General features: G+C 52.9%; 1 protein-coding gene across 1 annotated transcript in view; it reads right to left on the bottom strand.

Moving 5' to 3' along the window:
- ASS1 (argininosuccinate synthase 1) overlaps nt 1-22,238 on the bottom strand; it is a 78,841-nt gene that overhangs the window by 28,764 nt on the left and 27,839 nt on the right. Inside the window, exons 8-12 of the mRNA XM_037879897.2 lie at nt 18,628-18,698; nt 17,464-17,494; nt 9,434-9,524; nt 6,735-6,819; nt 2,571-2,635 (exon numbers count right to left, since the gene is read on the bottom strand). Of these exons, the coding sequence (XP_037735825.1) occupies nt 2,571-2,635; nt 6,735-6,819; nt 9,434-9,524; nt 17,464-17,494; nt 18,628-18,698 (343 nt within the window). The remainder of the gene's footprint in view (nt 1-2,570; nt 2,636-6,734; nt 6,820-9,433; nt 9,525-17,463; nt 17,495-18,627; nt 18,699-22,238) is intronic.

Below are 22,238 nucleotides of genomic sequence, written 5' to 3'. Positions count from 1 at the left end.
AATCCTGTATGACTTTACCTATACTGGTGTAGTTAAGGCTGTACGAACCTCCTAGTGGGGATGCAGTTATACCAGAATAAAGGAGCCTAGATGGGTAGAGCTTATTCCTGAATAGGAAGGGGAATAAGCTTACAGGGGTAAGGCACCTTTATACCATGCTAGGTGTTACTGGTATAACTATATTGGGGGAAAAAATGCATATCCCTAGCTGATGAGATTATACCAGTACAAAAACTATGTATAAACCAGGCCTAATTTAGCAAAGCTAGGCATAAACTTAAGCGTGGTCTACACTACAGAGTTAGGCTGATGTAAGGCAGCTTATGTCGACCTAACTCCGTAAGCGTCTACACTAAAATGTTGCTCCCACTGATGTAACTCGCCCACGACACGGACTTACTAACTCCACCTCCACGAGAGGCGTAGCGCTTAAGTTGATGTAGTTAGGTTGATGCAGTGTCAGAGCAAACACTGTGTTGCTTACATTGACTGTGGCTGCCTTTCAGTAGCTATCCCACAGCACCCCACACTCACAATACCATCAATACAAGTGCTCCTGGTGAGGACACACACTGCCGACATAAGAAGCGTAGCGTGGACATGCAAAAGTGATTTAACTAATGCGGTGGCTGCAAGTCAATGTAACTTAGGTCAACTTAATTTTGTAGTGTAGACTCACCCTAAGCGACTAAGCACATGCTTAAAGTTAAGCATGCACTTAAATGCTTTGCTAAAGAAAGATGGACACAGAATGGGGTCCTGGTCCATAAGTAGAGATCCTAAGTGCTATAGTAATACAAATAATGAAGAGGAATAAGCACAATGTTAAATGTTTTACGTGGTCAGCAATGCCATAGTGCAGGGGCTTGCAGCATCACGGCAATGTCTAACGTTGTAATGCTTGGATTGTTGCCCTAGCATGGAGGAGGCTGACAGTAAAGGAGAAATCTCCTGTTTACACCCAAACACGCTGGCTATCACTCAACAGTGACATGCGGAAAACATACATGATGGTTAAATGGGGTTTAGGGCAATTATTGAATGCTGCAAGGGTCACTGGAGCACATCAGAGACTCTTTAAAGTAAAACAAACAAAAAAAGATCTTGACAAATGACTCAGTGTCCTGAGAATCACATACAAAGGTTTAGAGGGCTGATGGTTTTTTTTATTCAATTGCGCTAACTAAAATCAAACAGGGGGTTTGGGCCTTTGGCTGCTGGACTTGCTAACGCACTTGTAAATAATTCTCTCCTGTCTTGATCTGAAGGAAGACTGAGGTGGGTTGTATTTTGCTGTGAAATGCTATCATAATATTAGCTTCTGCCCTGCCACCTAGAGCTGGTTTAAATAAAGGGAGTGCATAAATAGATATTAACGAGAGTTAAAAGGGGGAGGGGGGAAGATGAAATGGAGACGCTAACTAGCTGTATTGATATTCACCTCGGAAGGAGGCAGCTCTTGTCCCCTGAGATTTTCAACTAAGCTGTTTCTCATCGACAAATGACAACCCCAAGAGTTTAAGAGTCAGGCCATCCAAAATAAATAAATAAATAAATAAATGAAAATATTAAGAAATTGGCTTACAAATCATGAGATTTTAAAAACATTTTGGGTTCTTTTTATTTGCCTTCTGAGTTACTAACCTTTAGGGGATCATGTTCCCAAGATTATCCCTGCAATCTTCAGGGCTAGAAACTCATATTTTTCAATGAAAGCCAAGAGTCTAACATAATCCCCTGACTCCAGGAGCTGGGGCTTGGAAAACACTAAATATTGTGAGAGCTTGTGACCAAATCATGAGAGTTGGTAACACTGAATCCCCCTCCCTGACTAAACCTTGACATTTGTCCACTGGTAACAAATAATGGCTTAGATATATGCTGTTTCCCCTTTTGGTTCATTTAGCTCAAGATACTAGAAGGAAGTTCCTTGGAGTTTGCAACATTTTTCACTGAAGAGGAAAGTTAAAAGTCCTTAAAAATGAAAAATTGATTCTAGACTCAGAGGTTCAGAGGCAAAGAAAGGGAGATTTTAGAAATATGCTTTTTTAGGTGGGAGGACATACATCTGGTTATTATTATTTATTAATTGTGTTGCAGTAACACCTTGAGATCACAACCAGGGATCTCTCTCACATGCACAAACAAAGTCCCTGCCCAGAAAAAACTTACAATCCCAGGCCCCAAACCTGTGCACACTGTGCCCCAAACGAGGAAAGGAACAGGGCCCCTTAATCCAATGAGCATTAGTTACTATTAAGAGAGGCTGCTGGTTAGATATCGAGGGCAATTGTTGATGACCAGACGCTCACCTACAATGGTAAGAGAGGCTGGATAAGCGCACTCATAGGGTAGAATCCTGGCTCTGTTGAATCAATGACAAAACTCCCTTTCACTTCAATCAGCGGGGCCAGGATTTCACTTCCAGGGCTTCATAGCTCTGGATCCTGCCCTCTGCCCAAGCACTGCTGAGTAGTGGAGAGTAGCCAGCTCTTTTTTTGAGACTGAGGTCCTTAGAGCTGCCTGGGACTGGGGAGTGGGAGGAAGTTGCACAGGGAAGGGGCTCTCACCTCGGGACTTCATGCCGATGAACCGATTCTCCACAATGTCAATGCGCCCCACGCCGTGCTTGCCTCTGTGGAGAGAAAGGAGCGGAGAGGGGGAACAGGTGTCACATGTTGCCAGGGGATGAATATGCCACTGGGAAGCAGCTGAGCAGCTCGGTGAAAGGAGCTTACGGGATGCCAGCTGGGAAGAGTCAGCCCTTTCTGGCACTCTGCACTAGAAGGGCTCAGTCCAACTCCCATTGAGGTCACTGGGAATCTACTGGCTTTATGGGAAGTTCTGGCTAGGCTCTTATGCTGTGGCCAGCACTGTGATACCTGAGCCCCTCCGATCTGGCCCCAGAGACAGGACTACTGGCCTAGCGGATAGGAAGAAGAGGAAGATGTGATATATCATGATTTTAGCATGGCTTTTGACATAGTCCCACCTGAGATTCTCATAAGCAAAGCAGGGAAATGTGGTCTAGGTGAAATCACTATAAGATGGGTGCCCGGCTGGTTGAAAGACCACGCTCAAAGAGTAGTTATCAATGGTTTGCTGTCAAATTGGTAGGCCGTATCTAGTGGGGTCCAGCAGGGGTCAGTCCTGGGTCTGGTACTAGTCAATATTTTCATTGATGACTTGGATAGTGGAGTGGAGAATGTGTTTATAATATTTGCAGAGGATACCAACATAGGAGGGCTTGCAAGGACAATCTGGAGGCTTTCCAGATTAACCCCTGAGGGGGCTTGAAAAAGGACAGCCCCCTCACCCATAGCCTCACCTTCCCCTCTGCTTCCTCAGGGGTTTCTCACACCCTCAGCCACCATATGCCATTAACCACGACATGCCCACAGTTCGGGTCAGCACCTGGACTGCAGTCAGCAGCCTGTACCAGGGCTGCCTACCCCAGACCAGGGCTTAGGCAGACCCAATGTGGAGACGGGAGGCAGCACAGACTGGGTTAGTCAACCTGGGAACCGGAGAGCCTGAGAGAACCACCAGGCTCTTGTCTGCCAGCAGCTTCAGTAAAGAATCCTCTTTCTAATCATTACCGCCCTGTTTCTTCTCTGCCACCAAAGGGAAATTACAACAGCCATTTTTAAATTCATGGGACGGTCCCTCTTCCCGCAGCCTCCCTCCAGGCCTGAGAGCATGGCTCAGGCGGCAGGTACGGAGCCTTGGATTTAGCTTGGACTTTGCTGCACAGCGCCCCACATCAGGATGCTGTGCACCACCAGACAGCATCACGACGGGCAGGTGGCTCAGGGGAGCGCCAGGCCCGGCGGTGCCAGCCCGAAGCAGAGGTGAGGAAAGTGGGTGATGGCATTTCTCTCCCCTCCCTGCCCCACTGAGCAGAGCCGAGTGCCACCCCGAACACATGTTGGCCCAGATCCTCAAAAGTGTTGAGGTACTTGAGAGTTAGGCACCTAAATACCTTTCAGGTGCCAGGCCAGTACATGTGTGCGTAGCGTGTGTGCGAAGCCATCAAACAGGGTCTGTCAGCAGTCACGCTGCCTCACAGTAAGCTGGGGACAGCTGGAATATGATCCATTATCAGGAGTCCGCCCCCCACCACGCCACCAAAAAATATCCCTTTTTGCAGCTTGGACAGAGAAGGGAATGTGGAAGACCCCCCCCAAAAAGCCGAGCCTCGTTGCCAATGCAAATCCTCCTTTCATCTCCTCGCTTACCCCTTGGGCCAGTAGATCCCCGAGTAAACGTGGCCCAGCAGGCCACGAGACAAATACACGGGCGAGAGAAGGGGCGAGGGGGAGCCGCTGCAGCTGCATTCGCCCTTGGTGAAGTCATTTTAAAACCACTTAATTAACATTTAAAAAGAGAAGTACATGGAAAAGTTCATTCGCATTCAACTGCAGGGGGATAAAGGCAGGGGCACAAAGGAGGAGCGGGACGGGGCGTCTGCGTGGCACTTGGCAAAGGGACGGATGAATGGTTCCCCTGGGGCCTGCCTACTTCTGAGCCAAAGACGGGACCACAGCCCTTTGAGAAGCGGTGGAACACAGAGCCGTGTGGAAGGTACCAGAGGGAAGGGGCATAGGGACATTTTCCAAGGTGTACATGAAAGCTTCGTGCCCAGCTGAAAGGTTCTTAGTTTGAACCACAGCTTGGATTCCTGACCCTGGGGCTGCAGTGAAGACGACTCCCCGCTCACACCCGCGGGGGTCAGTCAGAGGCAGCTTTACTGGCATCAGTGGAATAAGTGAGGAAAGAATCAGAGCCGGATGGCACTCCGCAGTCACCTGGCCACTCAGTTTAGAAATGGCCCTGGAGGCCCTGTTAAGGTGGAACGTGGTCCTGTTCTCCAGGGCCGGAAGAATGGGTCTGTGTCTCGGGGACTTGGTGGTGGTGGAGGGAATCCACCACCACAGTTATGTGTAAGAGAAGGAAACCCTAAGCACCCACTTCCCAACAAAGGGAGGGAGATAGAAAAGAGACAGGGAAGGCAGACAGGTGACCAAATCTTCTGTTGCTAGTAGCCCTGTAAAAGCAGAATCATCCCTCACAGTGAGAGAGGAGGACAGGGATGGCTGAAGGGAAGGGACCTACCTGAAAAACTGGTGGTGGGGGGAGGAGGTGGGAAGGGGACGACGTTTACACAGTAGATACAGGGTGGGGTCCTGAGCACCTAGCACATGAGTAGCTATGAGTCAGTCCAGCTGGATGGCAGGTACTTACCCAGGGGCCACTGGGGCAATCGGACCTTTGGGGAGGGTGACCTAGAACACAGGGACTGATGGCCCAGTGCTGACACAATTACGAGAAACCCAGTTCTTCCCAGTCCAAACACACGCCAAGGGAACTGAGCGTTACCATGGGAGGGAGGATTCTGGGCTCTGGGCTCAGCTGGGCCACTGGTTCCCTGTGATCACCCCTGCGCCAAGGTGCAAAGGAGCATAGCTGGGGCTAGAACCGCAGGTCGTGTTCTCTAACCATTAGACAATGCTCCCTTTAGGGTTGCCAACTTTCTATTTGCACAAAACCGAACATCCTTGCCACACCCCCTGGCCTGTCCCTTCTCTGAGACCCCACCCCCACTCACTCCAGCCCCGCTCCCTCTGTTGCTCTCTCTCCCCCCAACCCTCACTCACTTTCACTGGGTGGGGCTGGAGGTTGGGGTGCGGGCTCCAGCTGGGGGTGCAGGCTCTGGGATGGGGCCAGAAATGAGGGCTTCAGGGTGTGGGAAGGGGCTCAAGGCTGGGGCAGAGGGTTGGGGTGCAGGAAGTGGTGCGGGATGCAGGCTCCCGGAGGGAGTTTGGGTGCGAGAGGGGGCTCAGGGCTGAGGTAGGAGGCTGAGGTGCGGGAGGGGGTGAGGGCTCTGGGGGGAGCCAGAAATTAGGGGTTCACGGTGCAGGAGGGGGCTCCAGGCTGGGACAGAGGGTTGGAGTGGAGGAAGGGGTGCAGGATCTGGGAGGGAGTTAGGGCGTGAGAGGGGGTTCTGACTTGGAGCAGAGGGTTGGGGTGCAGGCAGGGTTTTGGGGTGCGGGCTCTGGCCAGATGGTGCTTACCTCAGGTGGCTCCCGGTTGGCGGTGGAGAGGGGCTAAGGCAGGCTCCCTGCCTGCCCTGGCTCCACGCTGCTCCCAGAAGTGGCCGGCATGTCCGGCCCCTAGGTGGAGGCGTGGCCAGGCGGCTCTGCACGGTGCATGCTACCCACGCCCGCAGGTGCCACCCCCGCAGCTGGTGCTGGGACAACACATGGAGCTTCCCTGATCACCCCTGCACCTAGGGGCCGCAAGGGCATGCCGGCCACTTCCGAGAGCTGCGGGGCGCCAGGACAGTCAAGGAGCCTGCCTTAGTCCCGCTCTGCTGCTGACCAGACTTTTAATGGCCCGAAAACCGGACACCTGGCAACCCTAGCTCCCTTCCCGGTGAACTTATATAAACTCTGTTCTTTGTGTAAACAATCAGAACCTAGAATAGCCCACAACTGGCCCAAAAACGTGCGCACCATGTGTTATTTGTTGGATCGCTCTACTATGTATCCCATTATCAATCTCTGGTACATCTTGCAGGATGACAAGTGCTGCTTTAGATGCCTTGCCCAGATCTGAGCCTATGAGGTGGGTGGGTGTCCTTGCAAAGCCCTCTGAGCGTGTGCACCCACGTCAATGGGGACTCTTCCCCGAAAATGAGAGTGCAAGAGATGGCACGAGCGTACGACACTTACGCAATTTCATTCAGGTAAACAAACAGCTCCAGGGAGGACTGGCGAGTTGCCCCGTCTTTGGTGTTTGTGACCTTCACCGGGACACCTGCAGAGCAAGCGAGAGATGCAGAGAGGGGATGGGGGTGGGTGGGAGAGGGAGCTGAATCAGCTTTTTAACGTCAAGAACACCTCTTAACATCATCCAGAGTACGTTAAATAGATGTGACAGATATGAACTCTAAATAACTTCTTAAAAAGGCATGTCCAAGCCGCCGCACTCAGGGGGGAAAGCCCTCAGGAGAAAAGAGAAATAAATAAAAAAAGGCCATAAAATGCCCCCCCGCCCCCCCCGGCTTCTGTCCTCCCTCTTTTTTTAGGGCCGTGAAATTGCAACCAGGCCCTTAACTAATTGAATTTCACGCTCTGCCATTGTCTTATGCCACAGCACCTTCTGTCCCACCAGCCGCTGAGGCAGGGCCTGACAAACGACCCAACAGCCAAAGAAAGGGGTTTGTGTGTGTGTGTGGATGTGTGTGGGTTGGGGGGGGAGGAGTGATGGAGGTGCGGGTGTACACACACACACACGTACACACACACCCCCTCTGTAGTGTCTGTTCTGCAGACAAATGCAACACATGCTTCCAGTGATCCGCCTGACAGGAGTGACTGGGAGCCCATCTCAGGCCAGTCCCTGGCAGGCCGCGGTGAGGGCCGAGGGCTCCATGAATTAATTATTACACTTTTTTTTTTTAAAGGCGCTGGGTGGGGGGTGGGGGGGACCTCTGAATAGAAAGAGGCAGTTTCTTCAGCAGTGTGAAATGAGCAATAAATGTATTAGGAAGCTGACAAGGGGGCTGCGGGGCCCACAAAGGAAAGCTCTTGAGAGTCGGAGGCTAATCTCCCCTCCATCTGCCCTTCTCATTACCATTTAGCGCACTATCAGTTGCCAATCAGGCCTCAATGGCTTCCTTTCTAGTCTTTATTACGAAGGCGCCCGCGAGAGCCGCTGTCGAGTGAAGGGCCCTGTCAGCTTTCCCCATTCTAAACCCCCGATTTTCCAGGGGTTTATAAACTCGGTTGTAAATTGCTATTAAATGTAAGTCTCGGCAATAATGAACCTTAAGCCCCTTCTCACTCAGCCCTCCCCGCACACCCTTCCCTTGCCCCCCCTTTCTATTATCGTCTTGCGCCGGGGTATTGGATGCAGTCCACCCAACGGAGAGCTGCCAGTTGTCAGCCCTGTTGTTGGAGAAAGCTGCTTAGCCTTTAAAATAGTTAATAATTAGATTAAAACTTCAAATAAATTAACTAGTGGCTGAATGGGGAGCTGGCGGGAGGGGAGGGCTGCAAGGGAGGGATTCCTAATGCTTGGGGAGGATCATTAAAATGGAGCAGGACTCTCCGGCCTGTCTGCAGGGGGGCTGCATGCAGACATACTGGCCTGAGAAGGGTCCCCCACCATCTCCTAAGAGCCTGAGACGATGAGAACGTGAGATGTTCCCCACCGAGTTGCGTGCTCTGCTGGCCTCGTTCTGTGAGAAGACTTTGCACCTTCTCTAGCTACCCGTGTTGGAGGCTCTCTGAGCAAGGGCTGTGACAAACCTTGCCCACATCTTCTCATCCCTCTTTCAAATCACAGAGAGGGGAAGGCATGAGCCTACCATCCACATGGTGAGGCGGTGGGAGGAGCAGAAAGAGAACCCAGCATCCTGATTCTCAGGCCCGTGGGCAATACCCCCTTCCTGTAGGTCAGAGCCCACTTGCTTCTCTCTCCACACACAACTGCCCTGTATAAGACACCATGCCCCTGTGCTCATGCATCCCGCTGTGGCCTCAGGAATGCATCTGCCTACGGACATTGGGGCACCCAGCATGCACCCATGGCCTTTGGCAGCAGAGCACACTCCGCTCGTGTTTCTGTCTGGAGTGACTCCATGGGAGTTTGAGGAGAGACCTCCCAGGGCACATTCCGCCCTTGACTCCCAGCCCAGATCCCAGTGGGAGTCGGGTGGACATTGCTGAGGAGAGAGCGGAGATCGAAGTACCTGCAGCTTTTCCTTCTCTTGCTTCAAACCGTGCTCGGTGTCCCTGTGCTGCACGTGACAGAACGGACGGACATCTCAGCCATGCATATGCAGGCTCATTTCCCGGGGTAGAGGAGCACATATGCACACCCACGTCTTCCATGGTTCGGCACACACCCACATAGGGACGTGTCGCTGACCTCACACCTACGTGCTGCCCCGGCACACAGGGGAGCAGGCAGGCCCATCTCTGCGCTCAGGCAGCTGCTTACACGCTGGCATGAGGCACTCCAGCAAGCCAGCAGCCATTAGTATGGAGAGCTGCACCAAGCCAAGTAAGATGGAAGTCAGGAGAGGTATCCTCTGACCAAAAGTGATCAGGGTGAGACCACTGGCCCGTCTCACTACCCAGAAAGGGGCATGAGCAGAGATGGGGGTGGAAGTTTGGATTCAGCTCCATAGCCAGGCCTGGAAACTTATGCCCCCTTCTAGCTAAAAACAGCCTGGATCCAAATTCTCCTATATTTCCTTGTTCAAAATATCCCACATCCAATGAAAGACAAAAAGCCCAAATCTTGGTCTTGTTGAAGTCCATGGCTAATCCCCACCACAAGGACTTTGAGGGGAGGGAGGGACCAAACTCCGGCCCCAAAAGAGGTAATCTGGAAAATAAAACTAGGAACCCAAAGCACTTACCCTTCCGGAATTCAATCTCTAGGATGTCTGGAGTATCTGGAGAGGTGGCAGGATCTTTGGTCTTGGTGTAGAGGCCGGGAGGTGCCTGATTCTGAAGGGAAGAGGGGAAGGTGAGAGCTACTCCCAGCTATAACTGTGCATGCCCGAAGGCAGCGCTTCGCGCTCCCAGATGACACACTGTGAATGTACCGTGCCCCTGAAACCCCCTGCTTATACTCAGGGTTTAACGTCATCCAGACACCCCTGACTTCCTCCGTCAGTCCTCTCTCCATCTCCACAATCTCTCTCATCCCATGTGTAACTCACACCCAATCTAGGTAGCGCTGTCCCACTTTAGCATGACTGAGCTACAGACAGAGGCTGAGGAATCTTCAACAGGCGCGGCTCACAGAGTTGGGTCCCTTAGCTCAGGCAGGAGAGGCTTAATGTTTTAAGAGCCAGAGGTCCCAGGTTTGATCCCTGCAGTAGATGACCCACTCAGGGTTTCACTTCTCTCTCCCTGTTCTAGGCTCGCCTCTTACCCAACTCTGGGCGGCCATGCTTTCATAGCTGTCTTCCAGCTCCCGTGAAAATGATGACCTCTCACTGGGACCGCAACTCATTCCTCGTCCCTGGCTTACCAAGCTACAGCCATCTAGGCCTTTGGTGGCTACAAAGAAGATGAGAGAGAAGGCCAATGCAACTAGTTTGGATGGAACATCTGGATCCCCCCTGCCCAGGGCTCTTCACTTCAGCTCCCTCCTGGTGCTTATTTGTACATAAGTCCAGGGGCGCTCACCAACCCCATCTCAAAAGCGGAAGCCTGGGTTATCACGGGCAGCAAATCCTGCCTAGCACGGAGTTTTGATGTCGTCACAAAGGAGAGTGCTGGAGCTTACTAGGGGTCTGGGAACAAAGGGCTAGAGAAATCAGACAATTTTTCCCCTCAACTTGATCTCATCTTTTTCTTTGACGCCCGCACAGCTGGAGATGGAATAGCTGTGGAGGAACAAGTCAGGCAGGAAAAAGTGGGACTTTGGCAGAGAGCGAGCGGCAGAGCGCACACTTCCAGAGAGCGACGCAGACACGGAGAATTGGGGTTTATGCTGCACTGACCGAAAAAAATAATGACTAGCCCTGACCCCAGCAGGTGCTCCTGCTGCATGTGCTTTTTTACAGTGTCCCCGAGGTTAATATGCCCAGAGGGAAAATAGAGGAACAAAGCAAAAACCCATTTCAAAACACATCAACCTTTATGTATATTTTTTCCAGATTTATAGTAAAGAGGCATCTTCTCTCTTTTAAAGCTGGCCCAGTGGAAATGGCTCTCACAATTAGTTTATGGCTCAGGACTCGGGTGACTCCAATGAACTGCCACATTTGAAGCATGTACCGGAAAAGGTGCGGGGGGGGGGGGGGGGGGGGAGGGACTCTCTCCCCTCCTGGAATGTGAATGTAGCTGCCTCTTTTAAGCTTTGCAATTTGTGCCTCCCTCCTGCACTCGTCACCCCCCCCCACACACACACGAACAGGACTGGATGTAATGGCCCTCGAAATGCTTTCAGACCATTTGCAAACTCACGTGCCTAGTGGCAGACACCCCACTAAAAACTGGCCCTGATTTTCCGAGGTGCTGAGCACCCACAGCTCCTATTGACTTCAAATTCTGAGCACTCAGCAGCTCCCATTACCAACTCAGGCTACTGATTTAGGTTCCTAAATATGGATTTAGATGCCAAACTTTAGGCACCCCACTTTGAAAATGTTGGTCTCGAATCCTTCTATGCCCAGGCTTGTCACAACTTCCTAACACTGCTTTTCCTGTGACAACCAAGGGGAGGTTTTCCTATTTCAGAGACAGCCCTTGGGGTCTTCTGACTTGTACTGCCCACTCTAGACAGCTCTTCATCTCAGGATAGCTGGGCTCATCTTGTGTCTGAAGTTACAGGCCGCCTGGAGAATCATTCCATTGACACGCCCCCCCACCCCCGGACTTTTTCTTTTTCGGGGGCTAATGAAGTGCCGTTTGGTGGCATCCTCCACTTGTCATAACAGACACATTCTCTCAAAGCAGCCAGCCATTTGAATGAGAGCCCCTTGCATGGGGGACACAGCAATAGCTTCCTCCTAAGATTTATTTTGTTGTTGTTTTAAATGTGACTTAGTTTGAATGGAACTTATGCACCTGTTAACTGTCAGGGTTGCAGTTAGGTACATATCAACCCTCAGAGCTCTCTTACCACCATCTCGGAGAATCTCAACATGGTTTACAAATGTTAAACTAATTAAACCCCTGTGGGATTGGGGAGTATTATTATTGTACAAATGGGGAAACTGAGGCACGGAGAGGCAAGCGATTTGCCAAAGGGCGCATGGCAAATCAGAAGTAAAGACAGGAACAAAACCAGAGTCTCCCAATTCCCTGCCTAGTGTTTTAACCCCCAGATCATCCTTCCTAAAGGCTCTGTCCAGCCAGACTCCAAGCAGCACTTCAAGGGGAATTGAGGATGCTCAGTGCATTGGAGGATCAGATCCTTAAAAGCTGTTTCATGCATTGATCTAGGGATGGGGGAGGAACAGGGGGATCTGGCTTTTTTAAAAATAAACTTTTCTCCCTTTTCACTTGATTCTCACTGAGGGAAAAAATGGGGGTTGGGAGTTTTTTTAAAAAAAGGGAAAAGTTGGAAAAACCCCAAACAAACCCACATTAGGGGCAGGCGGGTGAAGGGAAATGAAACATTTCCATGTGAAATGAAAATTTGTTTTGTTTTGAGTTTATTCCATCTAAAGATTTTTGGGGAGAAAAATTAACTTTTTGACACAAATTTCCATTTAATTCTAACTCCCTCCCCCTTAAAAACATTTTTTTTAAAAATCAGAAGAGTTTGCCACCAGTCCCAGTTTATTTTCACAGCGTCCTCCATTCACTCCAGTTCCCTGCATGTCTTTTCCCTGCACCTCTCTCTCTAACCCCACAAGGCAAAGCAGAAATGTCAGAAGAACACAGGCAAGTTCTGTCTCCGTCCCTCTCTCTTGAGTTCTGGCAGAAGCTTTCCTCCCACCACTCAATGTGCTGACACAAAGGTTACATCATGAAACACAACCCCTGCCTCATTCGTGCCAATCGAGAAGACAAAGTTCTGCCTGGAGTTTCAACACACGTTTCATCCATTCAGTACGTGCAGCTGGGAGTCTGTTCAGATGGCAAATAGAGTCCCCGAAAGAGCCACGTTAAGGGGATTAGGCTCATCTCACATTCATCAGTTGGTCTATGCAGCCGCATTGTCTCCTGCATTACAATCTTGGCTTCTTTACCCCTACCACACTGCACAGTCAATGTGCACTGGTGCTACCCCATATGGCCACTGGTACCGGGGGCAAAGGAGTGCAGGATTGCCCCAACACAACATGGTATAAGTATGCTGGTAAATCTGTCCGTGTAGACAAGCCTTCCATGAGGAGACCTCTCCACAGTTCCCACCTCCATCCCACAGACCTGTTTCAAGGGCCAGCCAACAAGCCACCAGCTGACTTTGTTAGGCATGATGGAGTATCCTAGAGCGTAAGTTACTAGCATGACTCACCCCCACAAGAGGCCAAATCCAACACCCAACTAACAGCTCTGGCTCAAGCCCTACGCGATCCATTATCCCAGAGGACAGCTCCGACTAAATGGGAATCTGTGGAGTGCAGGGGCAACGGGTGACTGCACCAGGAGGAGCACAGGGTCTCGTGTAGCTGGCGCATGCTGGGAAAGAAGAAAATTGCCATCTTTACAGTGACTTGCCCAGCTCTATGGGAAACCCCAGTGCTGAGAGGCACAGAGTACTTTTAACTGCTGTGAACCAAGGGCGCTCAATACATCACAACCTTGAGGCCTTCTAGTTTAACTATTGTGGGACGTTCTCTGCTGGTGTAAATGCGTGTAACTTCATCCTCTTCAAAGGAGTTGTGCCTATTTACACCCCCAGCAAACTATGGGCACACAGAAGCCAGATGCTCAGCTGGTTTAAAACTGGCATAGAGCCACCAAAGTCAGCGACACTTTGCTGATTTACACCAGCTGAAGATCTGGCACATCTACTACACACACACACATATGAACAATCCTCAAAGGGAACAGACATTGCGTTTTCTTTAAAACCAGACAGAAAGCAACGCACTTATTTTTAAATATATAGAGAGAGATATAGATATTTTACCAAAAACTGTCTCGGATTTTCATGCCTCTTTTTCTTTATTTAAACAAGATATATGCACGCACCCCCCACCCCCAGCCCCCACACACAGATTACATGGGCCGCAGATTTCAATCTTACATCGTCTGGCCTTTTCTAGCCCTGATCATACTTATTAACTAGACCAACCCGTTCGAGATGATGAAAAACTTTGAGTTCAAAAGGAAAGACAGGAGCGGGAGGGAGGAAGAAAAGTATTAAAATCTCTTTACTAAACATTGGAAGTCAAAGTCATATAGTTTCCAATTTTCTAAGCCAACTATGGAAACCCCTATTAAATAAAATAACTAAATAGAAATAAAAGTGACATTTGGCTTGCATTCCATCATTACCGTGCGAGGCTGCCTTCTTTTTATTCTCTCTCCTAAAAGCACAGTTCAAATGACAAATAGTTTGTTGCAGTGTATCAATGCCTTCTATTTATCCATCCCCGCAGGGGGGCTAGTCCTGCAATGTCATCTTTAAAGGGAAGGGGGGGGGAGAGAGAGGGAGGGAGAGAGAGAAAGGAAGAGTGTGTGTATGAAGGGGGGGAGAGAAGAAAGAAGCAAGAAAAACGGGGCAAGAAGAGAAGAAATTGGAAGCAAATGGTCCATGAACTAACCCATGATGTAGAGCTATCGATGCCGCAAATGGTTTATTCATCCGGCGGATATTGTTGTGCTTGGGACTGAATGAACTCTTTCAGAGTGCCATATGAAGTTAAAGCAAGTAAATTTCTATCTTTCTCCGCATTAGCTGCCTCATTGCCCTTCAATCGGGCCTCACAGAGGCAGAAAATAGCTCAACCATCTGCTTTCAAATCCCTCCATTTGGCAGGTCTGAGAGGTTTGGGGGGAGCCTCGCAGTGGTGTGGCACCCCTCTTTTCTTCGAAGGCCTTCTCCACAGCAATTCGATCTTTGCCCCAGGCCCCAGGTTTTCTTCCTGGGCTCAGGAAGCGGGTTGGGGCAGAGGTGGAGGCCAGTGAAGTCACTACCCCTTCAGAAAGGGGAAGAGACTGTGCTGAAGTTTAATCCCTTGCAAGTGTCTCCTTGTGAATTCCATTGCTGGAAATGGCTGGTGCCCGAGAGGTTAAAAGGGGACCTGGGAAAGGGTTAAGGTAGAAAGGCAAATGCCTTTATTCCCTGACTGTGCTAAACTAGAAAACTGAGTTTTCTGATCTGGCTTTGGTCACAAGTGACACAAGTGGGATGGCCTCAGGCTGGTCCCGCGTGGACAGCTGGGCTCAGCGCGGGAACACAGCAGGGCTTGGTGTGGTCTCAGGCTCCAGGCTGGAGTGGCTCAGTGCTGGAATGGAAGGGGACGGAGGTACAGCGACAGTCACAAGGCCCCAGGCCCAGGGAGCTGCAGGCCAGGTGCGAGATGCACTGGCAGATCTGGGAGGGAAGGGCCCAGAGGCTGGAACAGCAAGACTTGCTACAGGACAGGATTGGGAGTGCACTGGCAAAGCCGCAGGGTGGGGGGCCCTGGGGAGCGAGGCCCTCCATTCACCCCCTGAGAACAGGTACAGCCCCAGGCAACCTTCCCCATGGTGCCTCAGAGCCTGACCTGGAAAGACCTCATCTGGGGCAAGAGGGGACTTCAGTCCCCTCGGCCCATTCACGCCCGGGTCTGAGGCTGCTAACGCAGATGCCCATTGGGTGCCCTCTGAGGCAGTGGTTTATGCGACGCACACACCGGTCTGCCAGAAGCTAGAGCGAGACCCTGCAAGCTCATTTCACACAGGCCCCTGAACAGATGCATCCGATGGGAATAATCACGACTGGCCTGGGCTACGTGGGCTCCAGATTGAAGTCGCTGTCAGCCCCGTAAGCCCACACAGCCGTCACCATCTCTGTGTCCAAAACTGGAGACTCCCTCTTCCCCGGGGCTATCCCCTCTGACCCCACTGCCTCGCGAGTGGACGCACCAGCCTGGCCACAGGCTACGTGGCCATGAGTGCACCATGGGTGCGAGGAGGATTCCTTTGCATCTCTCTCTCTTCATCCTCCCCCCTCCCCCCACTGCTTGTCTAATTGGTGCTGATGGATAGTTTAAATAGTTCTCTAAGTGTGGCAAGGCCCGTGGAGCATGAACTGGAAACGCAGCACCCAGCAAGCCCTATTAGAACAGTCAGAGCAGGAGCCACGCTTACCTGGGTGACAGGCGCTGCACCAGAACAAGGAAGGCCTCTGGGCTGGGTGGGGAGGGCTGTCTGCTCACCCAGGGCACAGGGCCTCAGGGGATGAGAGTCAGTTAATGTAGGGACCAGTGGCTGGAAAGTGGGGTGAGGGGATTCCCCCACCTGAGTGGGTAGGAGGCTGGGACTGGCTCTTTAGAGGGGACGTCAGCATTCTGTGCAGAAGTCACGAGGAGGCTGCATTAGGGAGGCTGAGATCTGCATCCCTTTCCGACTGGGGAAGCCACAATTCATGGGGGTTCAGCAACTGCCTGGGAGCTCCCCCTGGCCAAGCAACTATGGGGCCTTGGCCCATAAACATCAGGGAAACACGAACCCAGACCAGCACGTTCGCCTGGTGTCTGGAGGCCCCTCCCTACCCCGGGAGCTAACGCCTCACAGGACCAGGCCCCTCGACTGGCAGAAGAATCTGCAGCCCGGGTGGTGCAGGGAATGTTCTCCCCGCCATTCCTCCACTGCACCCAGCCTGTCCCCAGCTGGCTCCAATGCAAAGCCCAGCCTTGAGGTAGCAATAAGGGAGAAGAATCCTTGCTGACAGGGAGAGAGGAGTCTGGGATCCAGGCTTCTCTGGATGGAAGAACCACTTTCCATCCTGGATGGGCGTTTCCTCCTGAAGGTTGTCCTGCAGCCTCCAACCGCCCATGGCTCCACATCAGGAGCTAGGCTCCAGCCACTGCCCTGCTCTATTCTCCCATCCCTCCCCAGACAGCCCAGCCTCACTCCAGGCCGATACAGCAGTACTGGTCTGCAGATCTCCTCCCCACACATCCCGCACTCTCAACCCTGCCGGGGACCCACTGCACAAGCTGTGCCTAACATCTCCCTCTGTCCCACAGCACCTGGCTGCTCTCTCCCCTCACCCCCTGGCATGCAAAGCCAGGTTCACAAACAGCAACAGCCAAGGAGGAGAGCCCCTTCTCTGCCTCCGCAGGGCACTCCCAGCCAGGGCTCTCTCAGGCTACTTCTCAGCTGGACAGCCTCTGAGCAGCAGCTCCCCAAGGCGATCTGAGCCCCGGAGAAGGTACCCATGCAACATCCCCACACAAAGGGATTTTCTAATCCCGCTACAGAGCTCCCACTCCTCCCCTGGAGAGGAATCCCTCCAGGGGGCTCTTAACCCTTCGCTTCACAACAGAGACAAGCGAGCAAGAGGCATGCCCGGGCTACGGAACTGGGCCACGCTGAAGAGGACGTGGCTCCTGAGTGGCACATGGGCAGGGGAATGACCAAAACCGCTCCAACAGTCTGAGGTTGCACCCCCACCTCCCCTCTCTAGCACCAGATGGGGACAAGAGCGGCACTCTGGAAGCTGGGGTGCATTCAGCACCCAGCCCTGCTCCCTCTTCCCTCAGTCAAGTGCCTCATCTGGCTAATTGCTTCTTCATTGTTTCCCAATGACATTTTCTCCTTCAGTGTCACCCTGAAACAGCTCCTTCCCCTATTCATCCCAGCAGCAATTAACGTACCAGCAGGGGGAAGGCGGGGGTGGGGGTGGGGGAGGAGAATGGCAGGGCTTGGCCTCCCCGCCACACACGGCCTGCCGTGAAATTTCAAATTAGGCTGCAAATACATCACACGCCCTCGGCCCTAGTCACTGCCATGTAAGACAAGAGACGTAAAGGAGATGATCGATTACCTTGGGGTTCTCCAGGATCCCGGCCTCGTAGCTTCAGAGGGGAGAGAGAGAAAAAGAAATTAACAAAATCTACAGATAGGGCCAAGATCTGCCCATGCAAACCCAGCAAAGACAGGAAGATCTCACAGAGTAGCACTGGGACCATAGGGTTGAGAATACGAACTGCCAGACTGCATCAGACCTGGGTCCATCTAGTCCAGTATCCTGCCTCCAGAAGTGTGTCCCTAGCGTCTGTTTGCCAGAAGCTGGGAATGGGAGACAGGGGATGGATCACTTGATGATTACCTGTTCTGTTCATTCCCTCTGGGGCACCTGGCATTAGCCACTGTCGGAAGACAGGACATTGGGCTAGATGGACCTTTGGTCTGACCCAGTAAGGCTGTTCTTATGTGGCCAGTACCAGCTGCTTTGGGGGAAGATGCAAGAAACCCTGCAGTGGGTAGTTATGGAGTAACCTGTCTCCCAGGGAAAGCTTCTTACTACGTCCCCATGATCCTCTCCAGCTGGGACTAGTTGAGAGCAAGACATGCTCATTCGCCATCGCTCATGCAAGACTGCAAGGAGAACGTCAGAGGGAAGAGGTCGCAACCTTACACCAGGGGAGACTCACAAGGGCCAGCTCTACAGAGAGCTGCTCAGAGACTAGCAATGGGCACCAGTAGAACCTAGACAGAAGAGCAGCTTCACCGGTGAAGGGATAGGCGGTGGAGGAGTCTCTGTCCCTCCTATTACTAATCCTTAGGCACACAAACAGGGATGTTGAGTAGTGTGTGTGTGTGTGTGTGTGTGTGTCTGTAATGCAGGGAAATGATGCACTTGGAGGAAAGTACGTGTCAAGGGGGTTCTTCATCAGAGGGCTCTTACCACTGACGGCACTCCAGGTGTGGAAGACAAGCAAAGTAACGGCCGTTGTCTACTTGGGAAATGCGGCATTGGGAGAGATGCTGAGCTCCACAGAGAAGGGGTTGAAGCTTTCACAGACCAGCTTTGGGTCAGAACCCAGCACACCCGGGGAAGACAGCCTTTGTCTGATACCTAAGATGCTGGGCCCGATGCTCCATTGCCCTGCTTTGAAATGACTGCACAAGGCGCAGGACAGAGAATCAGGCCAGTGTGCTGATCACACCTCACCCTTGGGAAGCTCCTTCATCCACCCAGGCTCACCTGATGTGCATGAGGTTTTCGTCCATGCTCCAGGGGCTCTTGGGAGTGACCGGAACCGGGATGCCGTGTTTCTGTGGGAGAGAAGGGAAAACAGGCTCAGAACTCCAGCTGGGTGAGAAAGGCAGACCGGTTCATTACTGCCCAGGGCATGGGTCTGAAAACCCTGCGCATCACCCAGTGCTGCTGTTACCATCAAGACACGGGCAAGTAAATGGGGGACCTGGCAGCAGTGTCAATTAAAGATCCCCTGGAGCTTTTCCAAGAGACTAGGGCACAACCCCACTGGCAAGGCCAATCGCCATCTCTCGCCAAAGCAGGTTCCAGGAGATCCAAGCTACTGCCCAGCTGGAAAGGCAGCATGAAGTGAACACAAGCACTGCATTCCTGGGGCCACATTCAGAACCACATTTACTCACACGCCGAGGGACTGGCAGATCTTGCACACCTGTGTTCTTCGTACTACGGATACCATGCCATATCCATGCATGGCGCTTCACAGGGCAGAAAGACTGGTTCCTTGCCCCGAAGCACCCTCAACCCGCGACGTGAGCAGAGACTGCGGGTTAACGGCTAGCACGCAGGCTTTGCAGCGCCATTGCTCCATTCAGCCCTAAGGCAACATCTTTTACCCGCAGGGGGAAGCCAAACGAATGGAGAGGTCAGAGAGTGAAGGGGGACATCCGTCCTTTGTTCTAAGTCAATGAGGCTGCTCATCCCCTCTAAAATGGCTCGCTCGCCCAGGCGCACGCATGCAGAGAGCCCCAGCTACCCTCCCATTGCTAAGGATTGGCAGGAGTCGCACCCAGGTCAGCAGAACCATCAGGCAGTGGACACTGCCATGTGGCCGCTTGGCGGCAGCCGTGACCTGGCCGCTCCCCGCAACCTGCAGCAGACACACTCTACAGGAAGTCCCGCCTGAGAGATCCTATTGGCAGCCACCTGGGAGGCTTCTGATTGTCCCCTGCCCCTGTATATGCCCTCTGGGTGCACCTGGAAGGGTCCAGGCCACGGCGGGGATCCCCAGTGAGCCGCCATGATGGAGCGTGCTTCCCTGCTCCTGAACTCCCAGCATCCTTCAGCTCTCACTCGGCTTCCGACCCTCGCTCTGGGCCCGGAACCCCGACACCGGTCCTGACCTCTGGCACGGACCTCGGCCTGCCTGAGCCCTGCCCCCGGCAGGACCCTGACACCATTCACTTGCCCTTCCCACGCGTGCTCCCCCTTCACACCCCTCCCCACCTGTTCACCTTCCCACGCCCCACCTCCACCCAACCCTCCGCTCTCAGGGTCAGCCTGCACTGCAGCGCGGCTAGGCACACCCACGCTAACCTGAACCCGGCCAGCCCGGCTGAGAACAGCAGCGCCATGTGCTGGCACGGACCCTGGCACAGGCTAACAGGGCACGTCCGGACCCAGGGTCCTGGGCAGCTCGTACAGCCCACGCCGAAGCTGGTGCTGCTGCATCTCCATTGCCAGTTTGAGTGGGGCTAGCGAGATTCAAGCTAGTGTGGGTCTCACCCTCACCCCAGCCCATCAGCAGTGCCTGCCGCAGTCCCATCCCCACTCACCCACCGCAGCCTACCCATCCGCCCACTTCTCCCCCTCAACCACCTCTCCCTCTTGCTCTGCATGTACAGCAGCGGGTCTCTTGCACTTTTACACTGGGGACTGCAAAACCCTTGGGGCCCTGCTCAGAGCTCTCCCACTCTTCCGATAGCCCCGGCCATGCCCCCGGCCACTCCTGGAAAGCACTGGGCTGCAGGGTAGGGCCAAAGGGCTTGCACTTCCCCTCTCCAGGGGCTGGATCAAACCCTAGCCCAGACTAAGGCCACAGTTTGCCACGCTGCATCCATGGTCCTTGCAGGGACCTTGCAGGGCCCGGGGTTTAATCCCAGTTAACAGGTGTGAAAGGCAGTGGCGTGAAGAAAGGACCCTGCATCTCAACAGGCCCCTCTGTGGCCCCAGCATCGGGGCACGGACAAGAGGAACAGGTGTCAATCAACAGCACGCCACCCACTGCACCAGGAGCTACACTGATCTGCGTCTACCGAGGGCCTGGTCCAGTGTCTCCCGCATGGAGCTGCAGGCCTGGCCCAGGCACCTCTCTAGCTGCTGGGGAAGTATCCCTGCTGATCCTACGGCGAAATTCAGCAGCAGTTAACAGCACCAAGCGGTCGATGAGGGGATGGCCACAGCTGTATTGCAGCACCAGACAGACAGACAGACAGATAGACAGACACCCCTCCTCACACAGACACGTCACCACGAACTCTGCAGAGCTCGTCCGCTTCCCCCTCCCCGCCTCACGTGCGTTTCCCTGGCACACAGACGTACATGGCTGCATGGATATGCGGTGCCCCTAGGAGTCACGCGCCCACCCAGACTCAGCTGCCCACCCCCTACAGGCACAACACCCAGCTCCCTCATAAGGTCACCAGCTCACTCAATTATCGGATGACCATTCACTTGATGAGACGGCTTTGAACGCGAGGCGAACGGGCAGCGCAGGGAATTAGCAGGGGAGGCCGCAGAGATGCAGTTGCAATGCAACAAACAAGAGGCAGAGCTCAGATTAAGAGAGGAGCCGTGTGGGCTGCTGGAGCCAGGACTGGGCCAGCACTTCGCATTGTCATCCTGGCTTTCATAGGTTTAGAATACAGCCAAAAATCAATCCCGTTGCAAACCTCCCACCTTCTGCTCCCAGTGCCTGGTGCACTTTGACCTGCCTTCTTTAACACACACACACACACACACACACACACACACACACACACACACTGAAAAAACCAAACCAAACCCCTACCAAAACTCACTCACTGCGCTGCAAGCCCAGCTCCCCCGGCCCGGGGCGAGAAAGCACACCAATCACGTGACAGCTGCTGCTCCCGTTGTTTAATACACACCTGGAAGGTGCTTGGACACAGTGGGGATGAGTAAAACCTTCTCTTTTAAAGGTCCCCCCAACCCAGAACACCCCGGAGGAAAACAAAATGCAAACAGTCCCTTGTTCCACCAGTGACCAACAAAGCAATAGCTCCCCCAGCAGCCAGGGCATATCGGCATGGCCCGACCCAATGCCTTCCCTTCATGTCCTCATGCTGCGCAAACCTGCAGCCAAATACGAATGACTGAACTGCTGCCAGGTGTTTGAGAAACCCCGGAGCGTCCACCCCGGCGCTTTAACTGATGAAGGAAGAGCCAACTAGCTCCTCACCAGGGGCTGTATCCGTTCTGTTTGCTCCTGGGGAACCCTAGACCAATGACAATTTCCCCAGGCCCATCAGAGGTGAGTAAAAAGCCTGCTGGCCTTGGGGTACATGGGCCAGCCATAGAGCTGGACGGCCACATGACATTGGAGACCAGAAAGGGACAGCAAACTTCAGACAGACTGAGAAATCCCGCCCCCCACACACACACCCCATCCTGAGTCCAGGATCAAATTCAAACACCAAGGAAACAGCACAAAACAGGACAAAACGCTACACGTGTATCTGTCTATAACCATGCCTGGGCATGCACAGGCCTGCCTATCCCAGATCAGGATCTCCAAGCAGACTCTGCCTAGTGGGAACCCCCCCTCCCGCCCCGGAAGACCTCCTCCCTCACCCTCA

The sequence above is a fragment of the Chelonia mydas genome, chromosome 16, assembly GCF_015237465.2.
Source record: "Chelonia mydas isolate rCheMyd1 chromosome 16, rCheMyd1.pri.v2, whole genome shotgun sequence".
Classification (NCBI taxonomy): domain Eukaryota; kingdom Metazoa; phylum Chordata; order Testudines; family Cheloniidae; genus Chelonia; species Chelonia mydas.
This window is presented reverse-complemented; position numbering and strand designations above follow the sequence as displayed.